Source organism: Trematomus bernacchii, unplaced genomic scaffold (assembly GCF_902827165.1).
Source record: "Trematomus bernacchii unplaced genomic scaffold, fTreBer1.1, whole genome shotgun sequence".
Taxonomy (NCBI): Eukaryota; Metazoa; Chordata; class Actinopteri; order Perciformes; family Nototheniidae; genus Trematomus; species Trematomus bernacchii.
Window position 1 is genome coordinate 1,323,709 of NW_022987332.1, and position 18,367 is coordinate 1,342,075.

Genomic DNA, 18,367 nt, shown 5'->3' on the forward strand with positions numbered 1-18,367 from the left:
GTAAGCTAACGGAGAATGTGCCATGTTCGACGATTTCAATGGCACAAATTCCCTAAAATGAGCTTCGGACGTGAAACTTGGGACACCCGTCACCGCCCACGACCTTTTCCAGACTGTACAATCAAATTGTGCGTTTTGTGAAATCAGCTCAGTAGCGCCCCCTATTGTGCGGTATTCACATATAGTTTCTCCCAACTACCCGAATGTTGGCACAGACGTTCCTCATGGAATTGCGGACATATTTCAAAATGGCTTCCATTAGCCCCTCCCCCCAAAAACTCGGCCATTTTGGAAAATGTGCGTTTTAAGCGCGTTTTTTGCGAACTCCTCCTAGGGAAATGATCGGAAAAATTCAATTCCAGCACAAGTTCAGCCCATATCCAATGTGATGCTAAATTGCGTATGAATAGTCGACCACTCAAACGGGGTGCTCGTAAGCTAACAGAGAATGTGCCATGTTCGACGATTTCAATGGCACAAATTCGCTAAAATGAGCTTCGGACGTGAAACTTGGGACACACGTCACCGCCCACCACCTTTTCCAGAATGTACAATAAAATCGTGCGTTTGGTGAAATCAGCTCAGTAGCGCCCCCTATTGTGCGGTATTCACATATAGTTTCTCCCAGCGACCCGAGTCTTGGCGCAGACATGCCTCATGGAATTGCCGACATATTTCAAAATGGCTTCCATTAGCCCCTCCCCCCATAAAGTCGGCCATTTTGGAAAATGTGCGTTTTAAGCGCGTTTTTGCGAACTCCTCCTAGGGAAATGATCGGAAAAATTCAATTCCAGCACAAGTTCAGCCCATATCCAATGTGATGCTAAATTGCGTATGAATAGTCGACCGCTCAAACGGGGTGCTCGTAAGCTAACGGAGAATGTGCCATTTTTGACGATTTCAATGGCACAAATTCCCTAAAATGAGCTTCGGACGTGAAACTTGGGACACACGTCACCGCCCACGACCTTTTCCAGACTGTACAATAAAATCGTGCGTTTTGTGAAACTAGCTCAGTAGCGCCCCCTATTGTGCGGTATTCACATATAGTTTCTCCCAACTACCCGAATGTTGGCACAGACGTTCCTCATGGAATTGCGGACATATTTCCAAATGGCTTCCATTAGCCCCGCCCCCCAGAAAGTCGGCCATTTTGAGAAGTGGCCGTTATTCATGCATTTGAACCACATTTTTGCTCACACCTCCTAGGGAAATGATCGGGAAAATTCCAGTCCAGGACACGTTCAGCCCATATCCAACATCATGCTAAATGGCGAATAAAATAGTTGCTAGTTGAATCGGGGCGGACGTTAGCTAACAGAGAATGTACCATTTTGGACGAGGATTAGGGTTAGGGTTAGGGTTAGGGGTTACTCCAAACTACTCGCATATAGTTTTCCCGATATTCACCACCCGCTGTATACACATTGCTCTTATGATTGCACACATATTTCAAATTGCTTTTCATTAGCCCCGCCCCCCAGAAAAATGGCAATTTGGAAAGATGGCCGTTTTTCATGCATTTTCTGCACATTTATGCACACTGCTCTTGGGGAAATTATCGTAAAAATTCCACTCCAGGACCAGTTGAGCCCATATCCACAGTCATGCTAAATTGGGAATAAAAAAGTTGCTAACTCAATCGGGGCGGTCGTAAACGAACAGAGAATGTACCATTTTTGACGAGGGTTAGGGTTAGGGTTAGGGTTAGGGTTAGGGGTTAGTCACTCATCGCATATAGTTTTCCCCATATTCATGACACGCTGTATACACATTGCTTTTATCATGGCACACATTTTTCAAAAGCCGTTTCATTAGCCCCGCCCCCCAGAAAAATGGCAATTTGGAAAGATGGCCGTTTTTCATGCATTTTCTGCACATTTTTGCACACTGCTCTTGGGGAAATGATCGTAAAAATTCCACTCCAGGACCAGTTGAGCCCATATCCAATGTGATGCTAAATTGCGAATGAATAGTTGCTAGCTCAATCGGGGTGGACGTAAGCTAACGGAGAATGTGCCATTTTTGACGAGGGTTAGGGTTAGGGGTTAGTCACTCATCGCATATAGTTTTCCCCATATTCATGACACGCTGTATACAAATTGCTATTATCATGGCACACATTTTTCAAAAGCCGTTTCATTAGCCCCGCCCCCCAGAAAAATGGCAATTTGGAAAGATGGCCGTTTTTCATGCATTTTCTGCACATTTTTGCACACTGCTCTTAGGGAAATGATCGGACAAATTCCAGTCAAGGACAAATTACGCCCATATCCAACATCATGCTGAATTGGGAATTAAGTAGTTGCTAGCTCAATCGGGGCGGTCGTAAGCTAACAGAGAAGATACCATTTTTGACCATTTACACTATTTGGTTTCATGCAAAATATCAACTGTTTATTTGGAGATGTCTACTAAAGCATACAAATACAGTGTGTAATGTCGGCCTGTTACTTATATTACTGAGTGATATATATTATACGCACTCTTCTGCTTTCTGCACTGGCCTCGGCAGCTGTTGTCGCTGTAAATGTCGGCTCACAATTAAAGCAGTTGAATTAAAAATATACATGGCCTAATATCCAGAGGAGATGCGTTTCTTGAGTAAATAAACGGTAAAGGCCAGAAAGTCTGCACAACCCACTGCACCACGCGTCGCGGTTACTGCTCCTCCAGACAGCCTCGGCGATAATCGATCCTCGACGAGCCTTTACGGAAATTCCGTTTCCTTCCAGGCGGCGCGCCCACATCCGTTTCCGGGTCGCTGCCGGAGGACCTGGGACTCCGGGCCGCAAACGTTTGACAAACGGCTCATTTCGGCGGACTCGCGCGCGTCCGCCGGACGCCGGGACGACCGGCGACACTCCCCTGCGGGCGCTCGGAGGCGAAGGCCCGCCCACAACTGCGTGCACGTCTGTGACCGCAGTTTTAATTTTGTTTAATATCTGTAAAGTACAGTCATATCCAGGCATGTGATGGCAGTTGACGGACAATTTTACTTATGTTCAGGACAGTTATCCATCCTACATTGTATAGTGTACATATAAGGTACATATAAAAAGATACGTTTGGGTTGTGTAGCACTACATCACTGAGTGTGAGTAGTATGAAACCTGTCTAACGTATATGTCTCCTCCTTCCTGTTCAGGCCACTTTGGGTCGGGCGTGGCCTCCTACTTCATTTTCCTCCGCTGGCTGTTCGGGATCAACATCGTCCTCACCATCATGACCGGAGCCTTCATCGTGCTGCCAGAGGTCAGTGAGTCTCTGATTGAAACCCCTCCACCAAATGACAATTCCATATTATTGAGTATCTGGTGATGGTCTATGACGTTGCCTGGTTATCACGAGGCCAGATATGATGACGTTTTTTACAGAAAGCCTTACTATAGAGTGTAGTGTAACAGATGTTATCACATGTTACATTCAAGTCAGTACATAAAAAGAAAGAAATAAACTGAAATCTCCCTAAAACTTTATAGAGGTTAGGTTTCAGTCTGCTTAATGAATGACTCAAACACCTGCCACTTACCGGGATTCAAATCTATAGCTCATTAAAATGTCTTCCTATGTCAAAGACATTTGATGCAAAAAATAGTGTCATAAGTGTTCATCTCAAGTGCTGACTAAACACACACACACTGTTTGATCCCATTTGATTTAAAATAGTAGAACTTTCTGGTCCAATCTTTTTGAGGGTTTCATTCGTAAAGATTTTTCATATGATAAGATAAGACAAGATATACCCCAGAAATGCAGGTGCAGCAACAGAATAAGAGTGAAACACAGGACGATACAGATAAGAGTTCACCCTAGGATATTAAGAAGACTAACAATAAGAGTTAATCATGTGATTAACTGTATGGATTAAAATAACAACATAAAGTAAAACAATGCTCAGCTGAATGTACATATATACTGATCATCTGAATGTACATATTGATCAGCTTTATGTACATATATGTGAAGATATGTGTGCAGCTGCGAGTGTGAGGGTGTGAGTAAAAGTCATATGTACATACAGTGCAAATCTCATTAAAATACAATGCAGGTTTGTTTTCACGTGGGTTTCATGGTTAACCCTGATGGTGAAGTCTGATGGCTCCTGGCACAGTATGAGTGTGTATCTGCTGATTCTGCAGCAGCTTCAGCTCAACCACTTCAAATACAAACAGCAGGCTGCGGACACAAGCAATTTCCCCCCCATAACTCTTCCTATCATTCTCAATGCCTTTTCTTATTCCCCTGTTTATTTCTTACACCCTCCCCCAATTTGTTGGGACATTCCTACTATTGCTCCCGACCCTATCCCTCCTTTATCTCACCTCTGCTTACTGAGTAATCTCATCCCACATCCAACATGCTCGGTGTTCTGTCAGATTGGATGTCTGCGTTTGTTTCATTCTTTAAATGATGTGATCAATGGTGGAATGGAGGGTGACCTTAGTTGTAGCTCACTTTTTATTTCCGTAAGTTTGTTTCCTTTTAACTCTAAAACTGTTGATACATTTTGCAACAGAAAAATACAATACATCACAATAATAAGGTAACTAGTTGCTAAACTAGCCATTTCCCCCTGCTTCCAGTCTAATGCTAAGCTAGGCTAACCTTGCAGGAGCAAAGCTCTGCACTTAAAGAGGTAGTTTGGATCTGTATGAGCCACTTTTCTGTAGTCTTTGTATTTCCTAGAGTAAACGGTGGTCAACAGACCACACTGTTGTGCAATGTTGTTGTTGGAAAGTGTTGACTGACGACAAGATAGAGCTCTAAAAATATTCTTAATGTAGCACACATTTTGGAAAAAAACACCTACTGAAGATAGATCACGTCTATCATGGGAAGCAAGACAAGAACGAAAACATTTCCATTGAGAAAAAAGCCTCCACTGCGGTCCTTTGCTCTTCCTTTATGAAGAAATACTCTCCAGTTCTGATATCATTTCCCTTTGGGAACAGAGTAAGGGTTTTGTTTGCCTAGATTAGCATAGCGTATCCCTTTAACAAATAGACCTGTGTAAAATCGATGTTCTCATCTCTGTCTTATAAGGAAATCAAATTGTTGAATGATTATATTAGTATAAGCGACATGCACAATGCCCTGTATGTCACACACAAAAGCTGGGTTCTTATTTTATACCAGAAATAACGATTTCCACTGTCAAATAATAGAGCACAAACTAAAAGATTTATAGTAATTTAGTAATTTATTCCAAAAGAAAACGACAACCAAAATAACTTTTTTAAATGTTTGGTAAAAAAACAAAAAAAACAATGTAAGAATAAAACGTAATAAAACAAAATGACTAAAATACTCAAATGTGGTAAAGTTCTCGAGATTAAGACAAAGCAGTAAACCGTCTTTAAAATGGCAATAGCAAGAGTACAAATATCTAAATAAAGCAATCAAATTGTTCAAATAATGTTCTACTAATATAGTCGCGCTGTTCTCTGTGGAAAGCCAACAGTGCCACAATACGCCACTATTTCAACGTTTTATTAAGGTAAAACGCTAACACTCATTTAGCATAGGGGTTGACCTGGTCACATTCTTTTTACTTATCTGTATTCAAACTAAGTTTTTCCGTGTTCCCGGTTGTCTTTTCCTTCCGTTTTCCCGTCCTCACAAGGACCTTCCCCTGTCCAGTGGTTCCAACTGTGTTGCGTTATACTCCTCTGCTTCCTTTGTCCTCCTTTCTCTGTCCTCATCTTCTGCGTTTCTCCTGTCCCTTGTCCTCCTGCTCACCTGTCTCTGACCGCTTATAAAGCAGACATTTTGCATTATTGGCCAATCATGTGCTGTGGGGGTGTGTCTAGGTAACCACAGCTGTTTTACATCCTCTAATCACAGTCTCAATTGTAAAAAACATCATGCAACATCATGTTAAAACCACACAACACAAGGAAAAACCATGCAACAGTTATTTGAAATCATACGTAAAAAAAACAAAAAACTAATGTAAAGTATTTATTGATTAACACCAAAGTGAATTAATACAAATTATGTAAAATAATTGAAGGCATTTACGTGAATATGTTTATCAAATCAAATCAAATCAAGTTTTATTTATAGAGCACATTTTCAAACGATTTTTGGTCGAGCCAAAGTGCTGTACATATAATAAAAATATCCTACAGTAAAGACACTTTACAGCAAATACAACAGCACAGTTTGTTCAGAATATCAGTATGAGAAAAACGACACCCTCTGTCCTTAAACCCTCACATCGTACAAGGAAAAACTTCCGGAGAAAAACCCACAGTTTAAAGGGGAACATGGGAGAAACCTCAGGGAGAGCAACAGAGGAGGGATCCCTCTCCCAGGACGGACAGACATGCAATAGATGCCGTGTGTAAATCGACGAGATAATACATTTTACAGCGTAGGTAGACCAAATGTTTGGAAATGCATGTGTCTATAATAAGAAGATGAATCCACGAAGATGTCAACAATCCTGTGGGAGACATCAGGGAAGCAGCACTCCCTTAGGATAGGTTGAGGGAAAAGGGTAGCAAGTAAGAGAGTAAGAAACAGAGGTGGAGAGGCACACGCAGGGAGCAAGGTCCCCACTGGAGCCTTAGTTGGAATTGATGAGAGGTAGGGAGGTAAGCTGTGAATACGGTCATAACACTCCCCGGCCTGAATAAGCTTCTCTGCAAACCTGTTTCCCTCTAATAAAACCTTGAGAAGTCAGAGAGGGGAAAGGTTTTGGATAAAGAGAGGATAGAAAAGAATCGATTACAGGAGTAGAGAGTATGAGAAGTAGAGAGAGAAAAGATTTTGAAGAATGAGTAGGAGTAATAACCTTATTTTTCAATATACGATCCAAGTTTTTAGGATTTAAGTGAAGGCCAGAGAGAAGAAGTGAGTTTTAAGTGTTGATTTAAAAACTCCTAGGGTCTGGGCCGACCTCACATGGAGGGGCAAAGTATTCCAGAGCCTGGGGCCAGCTGCTGCGAAGGCTCGGTGCCCTCGGGTTTTAAGCCTGGTCTTGGGCACTACCAGCAGCAGCTGGTCAGCAGACCTTAAAGCTCTGGCTGGGGTGTAGCGCTGGAGCAGTTCAGCTATATAGGCCGGAGCCAGCCCATTTAGTGCTTTAAAAACAAATAAAAGGAGTTTAAAATCTATTCTGAACCGAACTGGAAGCCAGTGCAGTGAGGCCAGAATAGGGGTGATGTGGTGACGCTTTTTATGGCCAGTGAGAAGACGTGCAGCTGCGTTCTGAACTAGCTGCAGGCGTCTAATTGAGGCCTGGTCCATACCCACATACAGAGCGTTGCAATAGTCCAGTCTCGAGGTAACAAAGGCGTTAATAACTCTTTCTAAGTCATTAAAAGATAAATACGACTTGGTTTTAGCCAATAGTCGTATTTTAAAAAAGCAGGATTTGACTACGGTGCTGACCTGCTTATCAAATGTAAAAGCGCTATTGAAGGTCACTCCAAGGTTCATGACCGAGGGGAGGATGTTTTTTTTGAGAGAGCCCAGAATATCAACCGGAGAGGCTGGAGGTTGGGGTCCAAAAAAGATGACCTCGGTCTTGCTCTCGTTGAGGGTGAGGAAGTTTTGGCTCAGCCAGGATTTAATCTCTGTTAAGCAGTCCATCAACTGCTGTAGTGAGTTGGCATTTTGATTGAGAGGCACATAGATCTGTACATCATCGGCGTAACAATGGAAGGGGATATTATGTTTTGTGAGAATTGTACAGTAGAAAAAGGATGGGGCCCAGGATAGAGCCTTGGGGAGCCCCACAGGTAAGAGGGGCTTTGGCAGAGGAGAAGGCACCTAGCTGCGCTGAGAAGCTACGGTCTGTCAGGTAGGACCTGAACCATGCAAGGGCAGAGCCTGTGATGCCTGCGGACTGTTCAAGCCGTGACAGCAGGATGCTATGGTCCACAGTGTCGAAGGCAGCTGTCAGGTCTAACAGCACCAAGACAGCTGGGCTACCTGAGTCGGCGGCTAGGAGCAGATCATTAAAAACTCTTCAAAGGGCTGTTTCAGTGCTGTGCATGGGTTTGAAGCCAGACTGAAACTTTTCATGGATTCCATGGATGGTTAAAAAAGACTGCAGCTGGGCGTAGACTACTCGCTCCAGGGCTTTAGATAAAAAAGGTAGCTGGGAGATGGGCCTAAAATGTGCGAGAATGGAGGGATCGAGATTTTTCTTTTTAAGTAGTGGCTTAACCACGGCATGTTTGAAGGCAGCTGGGACACATCCTGAGCTAAGAGAGGTGTTTAAAAGTAATAAAATACGTGCTCCAACTGAATCAAAAACATCACTGAGAAGGCAAGAGGGAATGCTGTCTGAGGTGCAGTTTGTCGGCCGCAGGTGCTTGACTACATCCGAGGGAGAAGAGAGGGATACAGGCTCAAAGTGGTCAAGGACAGCAGGGCACAGAAAAGGAGCAGGATCTGGGGTAGCACTGGTGTGGGCTAGCCTAAGAGCAGATTCAATACAAAATGTAAGAAACTTATCACAGAGAGTAGTCGATGGCACAATTGGAGAAGCATCGCAGGGATTAATGATCGAGTTGAGGACATTAAAAAGAACTTGAGGTTTATGGCTGTTTTTGGAGATGAACAGAGAAATGTGCTCTGTTTTGGCTGCTTTGACTGCCGTCTGGTAGTCGGAAAGGCAAGCACGAAAGATTTCTAAGGAGACATGGAGTTTATCCTTTTAAGCTTTTAGCAATGCCCATTGCTGTATAAAATATATTTGATGTATTATTGCATTAATACTTTGACTTGTTCTGTATTTTACTAGCTGCTGGCTGGAGCTCCGTTTGGAACAACGAGGAGTAAAACTATCCCCAAGGAGCATCTGGCTTCAGCCCAAGACCTGGACACCATCTGGTCTCTCGGGGTGAGTCTCTCTTTCCTTTTACTGTTCTGTCAATAGCACATTACTTACAGACACAATGGAGCATTATTCAAACATTACTTTAATGCCTCCCTGACCTCTACTCCAAGGCCACCACCACCTTCCAGAAGTTACACACCTAGAATAGTGAACTGGGCTGTAAAATCCCTAACATCCTTATTAAAATATCTACATATACATTTATGTTTAAGTGAATCAAATGTTTCCTGTGCATTGGCAGCTTTGCAGTCGCATTTTCTGAAAGCCCTCAATAGCTTTCCTGATATGAATTCAGGCAGAGCTTTGTTCCATAATGCTGTGAGGGCCTACTTAATAGAAATACCAATTTAATTGAATTCAGGTTTATATAAAGTACATCATGTTTGATAAGGCAATCTGCTTTTGTGATCGAGGTGTTGGAGGAAAGATCATGGAGTCACCTAAAACATTAGAATTCATCTTCTGCACACCATAAATGGTGGCGTGTGGTGCAGTGGGTTGAGCGTTGGTGTTCAGATCAGGGGGTCACAGGTTCAAACCCCACTGCACTCAGCATGTCGTTGTGTCCCTGAGACACTTCACCCCAAATTGCTCCTGTGGGGATTGCCCACAGTATTGAGTATGTAAGTCGCTTTGGATAAAAGCGTCTAACAAGTGACATGTCATGTAATGTAATAAATATCAAGTGCAGGTTAAGTTTAACGTTCATTTATTTATCAAGCAAATGTCATACACAAAGGGAATTCAAAGTGCATCACATAAGCATTAACACATAACAAATAGACATTGTAAATACAGAAAATGCAGCAAGAAGTGCTGAAGTGCAATGATAAAACATATCAACCATAGTTAGATGACCTGTGGAAAAGCAGCATTAAAGAGAAAGGGTTTCAGCCTGGATTTAAAAGAACTCAGGGTTTGGGCAGACCTCAGATGTTCAGGAAGTTTATTCCAGGTCTGCGGTGCATAGAAGCTAAAAGCTGAGTAAACCCACTTCCAAAGATCTGAGAGATCTGGGTGGCTCGTAACAGAGCAGCATGTCTGACATGTATGGTGGTCCCAGTCCATTTAGCGCTTTACAAGTTAAAAGTACAATTTGGAAATGTATTCTTATGTTTTTGGAAGCCAATGCAGAACTCTGAGAACGGGCGTGATGTGTTCTACTCTTTTAGTTTTGTAAAAGTAGTTGTAAGGTAATAACGTTTGGGTGTGTAGTTTATGCAATACCCTGACCTGCACCTGTGTGTGTGCATCTTATAATACATGATACATGATAATATAATAATAATAATAATAATAATAATAATAATAATAATAATAATAATAATAATAATATGCTGTGAATGTGTGTGTTTGATCTCAACAGGGCTACCTGCAGTACTCCGTGTTATTCTATGGTTACTATGGCAGACTGAGGAAGATTGGCAGTGCGGGGTACCGGTTGCCCCTCGCCTACTTCCTGGTTGGGATGGCGGTCTTTGCCTACAGTTTCGTCGTCCTGTTAAGAAAGTAATCATTATACAAATTAAAAATCATACTGATGGGACAAGGATAATGTGATACTGTGATGGTTTGCCTGAAGTTGAGGACAAAAAAACTAAAACTAATGAGAAGCCACTGCACCATTTAAAACTGAATAAATGAACGAGTGCCTGAAACCAATCAGTTGTGTGGCAACCACAGTCTGTGGTCTCTGTGACATCATATTTTATTTTTATGATGAGCAATTGTAAAGCTCAAAGGTGTCTCTCTATCTGTAGCCATCTTGCCTCCCAATCTATCTACAAATGGGTATCAATACTGGAGTTAAAGCGGGCCCAGATCACGCAGCTGAGCAGATAGCAACACCTACCAGTCAATCAGTGGGACAATGCAAAACGGCAAGGCTTAATATCATTAAAACCAGTGAGTTGTAAGAAAATAGATAGAACAACACAGAGATGGAGTACTCGAGTCCTGGACTCGGACTCGAGTCGGACTCGAGTGCCGATTTTCGGGACTCGTGACTCGACTCGGACTCGCGCACTGATTGACGCGACTCGGACTTGGACTCGTGAATTCTCGCACACGATGACTTGGACTCGGACTCGGACTCGTGAATTATCGCGTACGCTGACTTGGACTCGGACTCGGACTCGTGCATTTTTTCCCCCACGATGACTCGGACTCGACTTGTACATTGACGCTCCGACTTGGACTCGGACTCGGACTCGAGCAAGTTTTCTATGGAGTCTGATGTCCTCTATCCTGGCGTGTGCACCGGCTGCGAGGCGAGTTCACGTACTGGGCCCCGCTATTCCAGTCTAAAGATGTCTAGAGACACACCCTGCATCGTGCTGTATGCTTTCACACATTCTGCTTCGACATTGGAAAAGAGCAGCGCAAAATGCTCTATGTGGAAACAATATTGAAGAGAAGGCTCCGTAACACATTACTCTAAACATCGAGTTCAGACATATAGGCTGTCTTGAACACTATCATCAGAGTAACGTGATCTAATCAATAAATAAAGATTCAGCCGATAACACGAAAGCACACGGCTACTTAACATGCAGAATGACGTCATTTTGCATGCTAAGTAGCCATGTGCTTTCTGGGGCTAAATCTTTATCAGTAAACCGATTTAACCGGTAAAAGTTCCTTCAAAATAAGAGTCCCGATTTTATTACTATCAAAATAAAAGTGCAAAACGAAAACTTTACCATAGGAAAATATTGGCATACAAATATAATCACTTCTCTAAAAGGTAACTCATTTTAAACATAGTTTATTTATATATAATAATAATAATAATATTAATATTAGTAATAAGCTTTATATTTGTATAGCACCTATTACAAGAATTGTAGCCAAACTCGCTTCACAGCAGTTCAATAGACAGATTAGTATAACATGACAGGATAAAAGTAATGTGGAGGAGCAGCTACATTTCAACACATATATCCATGAAGATTAATACATGAAGACTTGTGACTCGGACTTGACTTGGACTCTTCTTAGGTGACTCGGACTTGGACTCAGACTCGAACACAGGTAATGATGACTCGGACTCGGACTCGACTCGGACACTCCTTGGGTGACTCGGACTTGGACTCGGACTCGAACACAGGTAATGATGACTCGGACTCGGACTCGACTCGGACACTCCTTGGGTGACTCGGACTTGGACTCGGACTCGACTACGACTCTCCCTTGGTGACTCGGACTTGGACTCGGACTCGAAGAGTGGTGACTCGAGAGTGACTTGGACTCGTGAATTGGTGACTTGACTACAACACTGGAACAACATATGTAGGAATGATAACTTCATAATTTTTGTGAATGCCAAAGCTGAACTGAAGTTCGACTGATCAACTCTTTGGTCACCTAACCAGCATTACCATTCTAAAAAATGTTTAATATATTGTATGGTTTGCTAATGTGCTCTGATTATTGAATCCTCCTTCAGAATGGCTAAGAACTCTCGTCTGAGCCTGGCCAGCGCCTCCGATGAGAACTTCACGTTCTGCTGGAGGGTGTTCTGTGCCTGGGACTACCTGATCGGGAACCCTGAGGCTGCAGAGAGCAAAGGAGCCGCCATCGTCAACAACATCCGGGTCAGAGACACATGGACACATAGTGAACATCCAGTTAGACTTACATACATCTGTATTCACTTTCCAAACGAAAACATTTCTTTTTTTCTGTTCTGTCTTCGTGTATCTAGCCCTTTTAATTCACAGAACATGTTGTGATTGATTGCTGTGAACTCATGCTAATAACAGGGGGCTGTCACAGTGTAATACTTGGTTTTTATTCACAGGAAGCCATTGTTGAGGAGCAGGAAAAGAAGAAGGATACCAGTCTGTAGGTGTCTTTCTAACTTGTTTGTTCTTCTTCTTGTTCTTCTCCTTTTTGGATAACCCTTTGAATCATTCTCTAACCCAGTTGATTTACAGCACCCTGTGTTGCTCTTCAGTTGATTCACAGCGATGTGCACTCATCCTGAACTGACAGTAAATCACTAATATGAGACGACAGAAGATATTAAAATTAGATACGCATGTGTCCTGTATCTCCCTGCATACCTCAGATATCACGTTAAATGTCATCTTCCACTCTGAAATACGGCTGTACAAATATTATGTATCCTATAACTCAGCTCACATAGACAGTAGAGGAGAGTGCATTTTTCATTTACCTGAGTATTTATATTTTTTGCAGCAAATTATGTACAAATTAATTAATCAATAAATATAACCCTTTGATACAATATAAATAATTCAAAAAATGGCTTTTCCGATTAGTGGGTACACTGAGGTATTATTACTTGTATGTAAGTAAAATATCTGAGTACTTCTTCCATCTCTGATAATGCATGCTGGGGCTTTTGAAAGGCTATATGAACAGAGGGTTGCAGTGGCAGCAAATATATAATATAAAACATTTTAGAAATGACGGTGAACTTGCAGATGTCTGAAGAGGGAACATGTGCTCCTTCCCTGATCAAAGTATCTGTGTGTGTGTGTGTGTGTGTGTGTGTGTGTGTGTGTGTGTGTGTGTGTGTGTGTGTGTGTGTGTGTGTGTGTGTGTGTGTGTGTGTGTGTGTGTGTGTGTATGTGTGTGTGTGCGCGTGCGTGCGTGCGTGCGTGCGTGCGTGCGTGTGTGTGTGTGTGTGTGTGTCTTTCCTCAGGGCAGTTCTGATCAGTCTGCGGATCCTCGCCAACATCCTGGTCCTTCTGTCTCTGGCCGGCAGCATCTACATCATCTACTTTGTGGTGGACCGCTCTCAGAAACTGGAGCAGGAGAAGCCGGAGCTGACGCTGTGGGAGAAGAACGAGGTAGAAGAGCAGAGCGGACATCTTCTCATTACCATCAGTCTGATTATATTATTCAACATACAATACAGAGGAATCAATACAAGTGGACACTGATCCAGTGTCAGTGACTCATATTTCCATCATCTCTTATTGTACATAAGTCAGGCATTGTAATCATGGTGGCAAAATAATCCATTTCTGATTGGTCTAATTGAATATTTCAATATTAAACATGTGTTATTATAGCTCTGAGTCAGTGACAGCTGTATCATGTCTGTCCATCTGTCCTCCTATATCAGGAACACATGGAGTGAATTTCTTTAGATATGTACAAACATCCTACTGGACACATGAAATATCTAAATGTATCTCCTAGTTATTCATAATTTAAATGTACTTTCTTTAAAGTTGTATACCTCAAAGATATTTATTTTGAAATGAAATACAAATGACTTAGTGGTAGAATAGGACATACACAAATAAATAAACAGCATATCCTCATAATTTATTCTGACATATTTGTTATCTACACATTATGCTATCTTCACTCAATTTAAATTTATTAAAATGTCTGCTCAGGGAGTTTAAATGTTCATTTGATGGTACTGCAATTCAGTTTAAGTGCTGAGATGAAATATTTTGTCTCACCAAGAGAGGACTGAGCCTGATAAATGAAGATCTTTGCTGAGAGGCAGAGCATAGCATCATCTGTATATTGTATAATCACTTTTCAGTTGAGATCTGCCTCTGTGTCTTCATGCTCCCCCTCCCTCCAGGTGAGTGTGGTGGTGTCTCTCATCACGATGATCGCTCCGTCTGCCTTTGAGCTGGTGGCTCAGCTGGAGATGTACCACCCCCGAACCTCGCTGCGCTTCCAGCTGGCCAGGTACTCCGTCAATCTGCCTGATGCAGCACTAATCACTATCACACACTGTATAATGCATCACAGGTCCTACCAACATGTGTCATATGTTTCTGTGTTCACAGAGTGCTAGTTTTATACCTGGGGAATCTCTACAGCCTCATCATTGCCCTCCTTGATAAGGTCAACAGTATGAGCTCTGCTGTGAGTATGGAAGCTGAAGAAATAAAAGCGTTTTTTTATCCTTTTAAACATGTTTCCACAAACAGATTTAAGTTATTCAACAATAACAGCTGCATCCCTGGGGCCTTTATGCTAAGCTAATCAAATGTTATTTATATAGCCCCATATCACTTAATATACCTTTCTCAGGCGCAGTGGTGAATAAATACAATGACTCTTTGTCATTCCTTAAAGGTCCTCTATTATGCAAAATCCACTTCTTCATGTCTTTTATACATAAACATGTGTCTCCTCTGTGTAAAGAGATTCTGAAAGTTTCAGGAAAAAAGATTCACTCACTTTTTGTCCAGATCCATTTATATAAATATCTTCCGGCGCAGACTGAAAACTCATCTCTTTCGACTCCACTTGGAGCAATAAAAAAACAAAACACTTATATACTAACTAAGCACTCATATACTAATAAAGGACTGGCTTATCTAAAGCCAGATGAGTAGCACTTGAAATGTTTTGGCTCTATGAAACCTGATGTACTTATATGATTCTGTTTTCTTCTAGTTTGTATCTTCTTGGTCGAATGCACTTATTGTAAGTCGCTTTGGATAAAAGCGTCAGCTAAATGCGATGTAATGTAATGTAATGTTAAAACCTGTGATTTTGGCCACTTTATGATGTCACAATAGGCGCGTTCACACCAAGTACTTTTCCCACAATAGTTTATGAGAACTTTAGTTCATGAGAGCTCTTTTAGTTCTGATGAACTAAAGCAGATCGCGTTCACACCGAAATGAGTTCCTGGGGGTGGATTAGGCAAATGAGCCGCTGACGTCACTTCTTCTTCTTCTGCTTTGGGTTTACTGGCAGGCCGCAAACAACTTCACGGCGAGTACAGTAAGTGGCGGTATGCACCTTAAAGTTGCAATCCGCCAAAAAACCGAGAGAAGAAGAAGAAGAACCTCCCGCGTATACTGCCACGCCCACCTGCTGTATATGAGGCGTCTGTTTACCTTCCGACCTCAGACATGAGCTTCGTCTGAGTTATTTAAGCAAACACAAATACAGATCGTCGACCAGTCAAATGCAATAGCAATGCTGATTCGGAAGCGAAGGCGATTAAGAAGGATTGACAAAAGGATTGGACGACAACATGCACGCGCTATGGATTGCGTAACCTGTGTGAAATGAATAAACTGTGCCAGGTGTGTCGTATGCACAGTAAATAGGCTCAGCAGCTAACACACCTTTATTATATATCCTCCTGAGAGCAACTGCATCCGTCTGCCATGAACCCTACAGAAACCTACGTGTTAGTTTTGGCCCATAGTGGCCTCCATTTGTGTCGTGTAAAATGGGGGAAATAAAAAGTTAGCAAATCCCCATGTCCTCCTCAGAGGACATTCATAAAAACATTTAGTTTTAGGTCAAATAATTATTACACTGCTCTGAAACTCACTACACTAACTCCTAAGATGTTCCCTTACTATAATTAATTAAAAATATTGAACTCACAACACTGGTAATAACAAACTTAACCATTTCTCTTTCTATAAATAAATAGTGCTTGTGTTGGACGCCATTTTGAAATACAATGAAATTATCTTTTTGAAAGCCACAATAAATAAAGCTTCGCCAGTTTATAACCGATGAAACATGATGGTATCAGAATAATCACTTACATGTGATGTATAGGATGCTACACAGGTCACTGTAAAGATAAAGTGTCAGAGGAGAAATAAGCAAGCTTAGTTACATGAAATGTAATGAAAAATGTAAGATACAGGCTCTGTTTAATCGCCATGTAGGTTCTCTTTTATTGCACACTCAAGACAATATCAATAACAGCATCACGCTGTCCCAGGTGTGTCGTATGCATGTAAATAGAAGTTAACATTTTCAATATCAAATAAAGTGTCATTAGTATCAAAACATATATATATATATAATAACAATATAATAACAATAGGTAGGCTCAGCAGCAGACACACCTTAGTGCAAAGTGAAGTGTCAGTATTAATAACAGTGGCATATATATATAATCACAATAATACAAAATTAACTGTCCCAGGTGTAGGCAATTTGGGGTGAAGTGTCTTGCCCAGGGACACAACGACATCCTGACTGCAGTGGGGTTTGAACCTGTGCTCCCCTGATCCGAACACCAACGCACCAGACCACTGCACCACACGCCTCCCAACAAGTCATTGTACGGTTTATCAACGACGACAAGTATTTTTTTATTGAAGGCCTGTTGGATTTAATCAGCTCGCTTAGCACTGCCAGAAGCAGTGGGCCTCGATTCCTGGGCCTTGTGTGAATGCAGCAGCCGTTCGTCGTGCATCTCCTTGGCACGCAGGTCCTCATTCTCCTTGCTGACCATGGCACGGCGGTCCATCGCCATGATGGTGTCAAGGAAGCTGTCACCCCGTGCCCGCTTTCCTAAGGAGAAATAAGCAAGATACAAGATCAGTTTAATCGCCTAGTAGGTTGTCAACAGAGACAACATTGGACATGGTGCAGACAGGGACAGTGTACAAAATGCAGGTGTAAAGTAGAAGATAAGATAGGATCAAATAATATCAAATAAATATCAAAGTGCCCTTATTTATTGTTTTGTGCTTAATGTATGCTTGAACTTTGTTTTATAGGGATTAGTGGACATCAGTTAGATGCGTAGCCTTCTTTCAAGGCCAGAGCAGTTACAGTGTAAGTGGATTGACATCTAACATAACATGGCTGAGTACAATTATAACAATCAATAAAAAAAAGGAAAAATAAATTGAATTTCAATTACATTTTTGCTTAAATGTGCAAAATATTAGAACATCAGTCTTTGTGGCATGCAGGTAATCAACTGTTTAAGCTTTTACCATTAACATGTAGAATGAATGTTGCAAATGATGAAATTATAGCAACTACAATGTATTGTTAGAGGTAGCATTATGTCCAGCTAGCATGCTAATTGCTAACGTTATATTATCGTTTTATACCGGAGGGAAAAGCGAACTAGTTTCCAATCCAGAGAGAAACACCTCGCCTGAAACACACGATTAGTGCCATGAGTTAGTGAAGCAATTACAGAACATTGCACACTTATTCACAAGTCAAAACGTGTTCATAGCGGGCACGGCTGAGAATAGCTAGCTAGCTAGATGTTGTTAGCCAGCTTGGACCTATGTTAGCCAGTGCTAGCATGGTTAGCTCGATCTACTGAGCAAATAAAAGTACATCTGAGACCAGTATTGTGCAGATTAAAACAGTGCAGTGCATGTATTTTAGTTTACCTTCGTCCCGACATGACTTTGCCAGGTCTGCTAACTTTGCTGAACCACGGAAACTGCATTCAGTAGAAGCTTCTGAATGCGGCTCTTCGCGTCCTCCGAGTAAATCGCCAGAAGCGCCGACACATCCTCATCACTCCACCGCTCCGATGATTTATTTAGTGTTGCCATAATAACTGCTTTCACAAAAGTAATCCACTCGTTGGTGCGCTGTGCTGAGCTTAATGCGAGCAAATACAATGGCAGCCTTCAAAAAAGATTCTAGAGATTCACGGGGCGTTTGCATTCCGCACAGCCAATCAGACGTATGAACTATTTTCTCCCACGACAGTCCCTGCTCTCTAGCAGGGACTGAAAAGCGGGTCAGATGAACTCATTTGAACTACTT

At 41.9% G+C, this 18,367-nt stretch overlaps 1 protein-coding gene across 1 annotated transcript in view; it reads left to right on the top strand.

The window, feature by feature from the left end:
* The window catches only part of LOC117480200 (transmembrane channel-like protein 3), a 56,391-nt gene that overhangs the window by 21,175 nt on the left and 16,849 nt on the right, over window positions 1-18,367 (top strand). The window contains exons 5-12 of the mRNA XM_034127423.1: window positions 3,149-3,255; window positions 8,762-8,860; window positions 10,224-10,366; window positions 12,306-12,453; window positions 12,660-12,703; window positions 13,530-13,677; window positions 14,433-14,542; window positions 14,644-14,722. Of these exons, the coding sequence (XP_033983314.1) occupies window positions 3,149-3,255; window positions 8,762-8,860; window positions 10,224-10,366; window positions 12,306-12,453; window positions 12,660-12,703; window positions 13,530-13,677; window positions 14,433-14,542; window positions 14,644-14,722 (878 nt within the window). The remainder of the gene's footprint in view (window positions 1-3,148; window positions 3,256-8,761; window positions 8,861-10,223; window positions 10,367-12,305; window positions 12,454-12,659; window positions 12,704-13,529; window positions 13,678-14,432; window positions 14,543-14,643; window positions 14,723-18,367) is intronic.